The sequence below is a fragment of the Stegastes partitus genome, unplaced genomic scaffold, assembly GCF_000690725.1.
Source record: "Stegastes partitus isolate 25-593 unplaced genomic scaffold, Stegastes_partitus-1.0.2 Scaffold1062, whole genome shotgun sequence".
Lineage (NCBI taxonomy): Eukaryota > Metazoa > Chordata > Actinopteri > Pomacentridae > Stegastes > Stegastes partitus.
Genome location: NW_007578793.1, coordinates 199,371 through 204,289, shown reverse-complemented (window position 1 = coordinate 204,289; position 4,919 = coordinate 199,371). Strand labels below are relative to the sequence as shown.

Genomic DNA, 4,919 nt, shown 5'->3' with positions numbered 1-4,919 from the left:
AGCAGATAAAGACTGGAGGAACCAGAGATGGACTCCCTTCAGTTCAGTTCCTGCTGTGGAGGCTGAAGTGAATCTCTGGTCTTTGGTGATACTTAGTCTTGAATGATGCGACTCTTTGATCTCCTCACTGCTGCTGAGACTGTGAATAAAATCCTATTTACTCACTTTTCTTTTTCTCTTACTTCCCAGGATGCCTTTGTGCAGCTGTATGAGTCCAGACCTCCAGTCAGCTTCTGGTCCCTGAGGGCTGTGTTTGGACTGGTTGTACTGGGAGCAGTTGGGATCACACTGGGAGCCTTGTTCACCCAGAAATAAAAGTTGCTGGACCGACCCGACCCGACGAGTCCCATAAGGATCTGACGTCTTATGAACAATTACCGTCATTTTACAGATGTTCCCTGTTTCGTCCAATGACGGATGACCTCCAGTAAAATAACACAGCAACGTATTGATTTACATGTTTACTTTCAAAACAAAGGCCAAAACTGTAAATAACATCCAAGACCTGCATTTTTACAAATAGCATTTATTTTTCACAGCGTGTGACGGTGTTTAAATCAGCTTAACGGTACCATCGTTTCACCGGCATTTGCTGCTGTTTAGGAGGGAATAAAAGGTGCGTCGTGTTTAAAGTGTTATTTCACAGATTTACAAATATTACATAATAAATAAAGATAGTAAACAACGTCCACAGTAAAGATGAAGCTGTTGTTCTACAGTGACAGAGAAAAATGTATGTTTGTTGTTTTTCACAGTTGTTGAACGTTGACGTGTTCCATTTTTCTGGCTTCCTCGCTGCCAGACTGTCGCTGTTTTTCTACAGACTTGTTTTTATGTCATGGTTATTAAAGGATTAGCGAAATGCCGACCTTCAGGCGACTTCATCACACATGGACTTCCTCTGTTTTGGTGGGGCTCACAGTTTCTTTCTACATCTAGCCGTACATACAGTACAGACCAAAGTTTGGACACACCTTCTCATTCAATGAGTTTCCTTTCTTTTCATGACTATTGACTTTGTAGATTCACACTGAAGGCATCAACACTATGAATGAACACATGTGGAATTATGTACTTAACAAAAGAGTGTGAAACAACTGAAAACATGTCTTATATTGTAGGTTCTTCAAAGTAGCCNAGGTTTTCTGCTTTTGTAGCTTTTTGAACCTGAGTCACGCTCAGTTTAATTTGTCTTTTTGCACAATTTAATTTCCAATAAAGACTCTTTCATGTCAAAGTGAAAACGGATTTACACAAAGTAATGTGACCAATTTAAAGATAAAAACGTCTGAATACATAAAGGTGTCGATTTCTGCCTTGTTTTTTCATTTTGTGTCTTGTTTATGGAGTTTCTGTGGTCGTCGTGTCTCCTCATCCTGCAGATGTTGAACTATTTACACGTTTCAGCCTCGACACACTCGTCTCCTCTCTTGTTTTATTTTGGTTGTCTTGGGCGTCTCATTTTTGTTGTTTTGTGACTCGTTTGTGTAGTTTAGTGTGTCTCTGTGCTCAGGTCGTCTCTTTTTTTCTGACAGAACAACACAGTGGAGACGAGCAAGAGGATTGTGGGAGCGCCGAGCCCGTCCCGGTCCGTTCTGCTACCTCGGCCTTCACGATCCGGTCCACGATGGTCTCCAGAGTTTCCAGCCTGTTGCACTTCATGACTCCTTCAAAGTACTGGGATCTGTGGCGGAGCGCCTGCGTCACCGTCACGTCCAGGTTGTTGTAGGTCTTCTCAGCCGCCAGGTTCTACCGCACACACACACAGACACACACAGACACACACAGACACACACTCAGCAACACAAGCGCCAACACAGCTGTGAGCAGCACCACAGTGTCACCAGGACAGAGTACTCACAATGACGTCGAACTTGGAGTAGATGTCCACCACTTTACCTGCAGACACACACAGGGTTAGTGTTGTGTGTCTGTCTGTCTGTGGCACTATCCATGTGTTGCTGTGTGTGTTGTTGTGTTAACGTGTGTTGTGTTGTTGTTGTGTTGCTGTGTTACCATGGCGATCCACTACAGGCAGTGCAGACACCCTGCAGTGCGTGTTATTGCGTTGTTGTGTTGCGTTACCGTGTGTTGTTGTGTTACCGTGTGTTGAGGTTGTTGCTGTGTTGCTGTGTTACCATGGTGATCCACTACAGGCAGTGCAGACACCCTGCGGTGCGTGAACACCGACAGGGCGGTGATCAGAGGCGTGTCTGGGTGGATGTAGGCGATGTTGGTGTACGTCCCGACCCCGAGCTCCTCCAGAGTCTGCTTCATGAAGGCCGGCATGGGCATCTCACACACCTGGCGCACAACACACACACACACACACACACACACACNTGGCCTCCACAGGCACCGGACCTGAACCCAATCGAGATGGTTTGGGCTGAGCTGGACCACAGAGTGAAGGCAAAAGGGCCAACAAGCATCTCTGGGAACTCCTTCAAGACTGTTGGAAGACCACTTCAGGTGACGACCTCTTGAAGCTCATCAGGAGAACGCAGAGTGTGTGTGAAGCAGTAATCACAGCAAAAGGCGGCTACTTTGAAGAACCTACAATATAAGACATGTTTTCAGTTGTTGTACACTTGTTTAAGTACATAATTCCACATGTGTTCATTCATAGTGTTGATGCCTTCAGTGTGAATCTACAAAGTCAATAGTCATGAAAATAAAGGAAACCCATTGAATGAGAAGATGTGTCCAAACTTTGGTCTGTACATATATAAAGAACATCAATAAATCCAAACACATAAATAAATATGTGTATATATACATTACATAGTGACACAGAGACAGTGGAGAACAGCAGCACGGTGCAATATTAGTAATAATAATAATAATAATGGAAACAGGAACAGTGTCAACATTTTCTAGGAGTACAACACAAAGGTTTGAGGATGAGGTGAATAATGTTCAGTCAGAGACCTTTGAGCTGTTTCTGGGCTTCAGTGACGTTCTGCCTCCATCTAGCTGCAGGAACAACGAACAGCACTCGCATTCAGACGGCTTCAGTGTGCTTCAGTCCACACCGAGCCCAAACACCAGAGTACGTTGTAAACACAAGAAATGTCTCCGTAGGAGGTCTGTGGAATCACCAACATAACACAAGCCGAGATAGAACAGTTATATGAGACAAATGTCCAAAGACTTGTTTTTCTGAAAGAGAGGAAGAGTCGCAGTGAAGCTGCTGAAGGAGCCAAACAGAAACTATGAAGCTGAGAGAATTCTGCAGGTTTCATCTGACAGGAAAAGTTCAAACGACTTCAGACGGAGCTGCTTTCAGAAGCGCACACGTTCTGAAGATGAAGGGAAACTAGCAGTGAGATCAGCCAACGGACTGCACTGAGAACAGATTCCAGGTTTCTTCAGCTTATTGTAGATGTTCAGCACTGACCTCCACGTTCCTTGGAGCTCCTCTGCAGTGAAGAACCTGGCAGAAAACCCTGAAGGATGAGCAGCAGCTCCAAAGCAGTCCGGCTGCAGTTCTCCAGGAGCTCACTCTTCCTCCTTCCTTTCTGCTGACGGCAGCTTGTGAGCGACGCCAACAAGGACTCAGGGTTCTCCACTGATTCACGGCTCTAAACACGTGAGACTTTCTGAAGACATGCTGCCCACTTCGCTCTTCATTCACCACCTTTCATGAAGAACTCACCTCCTGACAGCTTGAACACCAGGATGAGCAAAGAAGGAAGCGGTCTGGCTGTGATCGGTGATCTGTGAGTTACTAACAATGACATGAAAACGACGACAGCAGATAACTCAGTTCTTTGTTTCAGAACCAAGAGCAGAGAACCGTCTCTGGATCACGGTCTGCTTGACTTTTATTCTGACATGCTCACATTCTGCTCCCTCTTCCTGTCTCTCTGCAGTTCTGCCGTTTGTCCCAAATGAGAAATGAAACAACAATCTGCAAAAACCTAAACTGGATCATCTTTTAGTTTGGTTTTATCGTTTGGAAACAAAACCTCACGAGACCACATGACTTACTTACTAATTAACAAACAAACAAACAAACAACTCTGCATGACCTCTGTGTTTGGCTTCCAAAGGAAAAGGAAAAAGGTATTTCCCATTTCCAACAGTTGGTCACGTTTGATGGGTTTTTCATGTTCTGATTCTGACCCCAGAAGGTTTTTTAGTTGTAGGACAAAGAACAGAACTACAGAGGATCTAACGGCACTCCAACCGACCCAGCAGGCTCATACGGACTACTGACAAGACCTGGGAACCCACCAACCCTCTGAGCAAGCGGTCTGCAGCGGTGGGACGGAACCAGAAAGAAGAACGTTTTGGGTTGTTTTGTGATCAGTGGGGATTTTCCAGTCTGGTCCCATCGATGTGCGTCTGGGAGCTTCAGTCGATCCTCCGGTCGGAACGGAGAGCAGAAGGACACAGAATGGCCTTCTTCATATCCTGCAGCATCATTAATCATCCATCATCTCCGGGGGGCGGAGCCTATCCCAGCTGGCTGAAGGCAGGTTCCCCTGGACAGGTAACCAGAGACTCACACTCACGCCTACAGGCAGTCTCGAGCCACCCGCTGACCTCAGCACGTCTCTGGACTGAGGAAGTCCAATTTGTTCTATTCATGGACGGGATCCACCGGCGCAGCGGATTTTTGCAGATGACCTGGTTCTGGCTCAGAGTTTGCAGCCAGATGAGAGTCAGCGTCTCCGAGTCCGAGATTCTCCGGCAGGAAGTGAAGAAGTCTGAGTATCTCTGGATCTTGTTTGTGAACGGTGATGAGATGGACTGATGGGCTGTGAAAAGAGAGCTGAACCTCCACTGAGCTCTGGTTCTGACCCAAACACACAGATACCAGCAGCTAAAGTTAGTTTTCTCTGTAAGGCAGCTGCTTTATGGAAACACGGCTCACCGGACCTGGAAACACGGCTCACCGGACCTGGAAACAC

At 46.1% G+C, this 4,919-nt stretch overlaps 2 protein-coding genes across 2 annotated transcripts in view; one reads left to right on the top strand and one right to left on the bottom strand.

Annotated features, from left to right (window-relative positions):
• The window catches only part of LOC103367556 (apoptosis regulator Bcl-2-like), a 9,417-nt gene extending 8,543 nt beyond the window's left edge, over positions 1-874 (top strand). The window contains exon 4 of the mRNA XM_008295633.1: positions 190-874. Within this exon, the coding sequence (XP_008293855.1) occupies positions 190-315 (126 nt within the window). The 3' untranslated portion in view covers positions 316-874. The remainder of the gene's footprint in view (positions 1-189) is intronic.
• A 165-nt stretch (positions 875-1,039) lies between these two features.
• Positions 1,040-2,298, bottom strand: LOC103367563 (5'-AMP-activated protein kinase subunit gamma-2-like). Its single transcript, XM_008295643.1, has 4 exons — positions 2,139-2,298; positions 1,862-1,899; positions 1,603-1,749; positions 1,040-1,045 (listed from the first exon to the last, which is right to left on the bottom strand). Exons 1-4 carry the CDS (start codon positions 2,293-2,295, stop codon positions 1,040-1,042), a joined length of 348 nt encoding a protein of 115 aa, XP_008293865.1. The 5' UTR covers positions 2,296-2,298.
• Between the last annotated feature and the right edge of the window lie 2,621 nt (positions 2,299-4,919).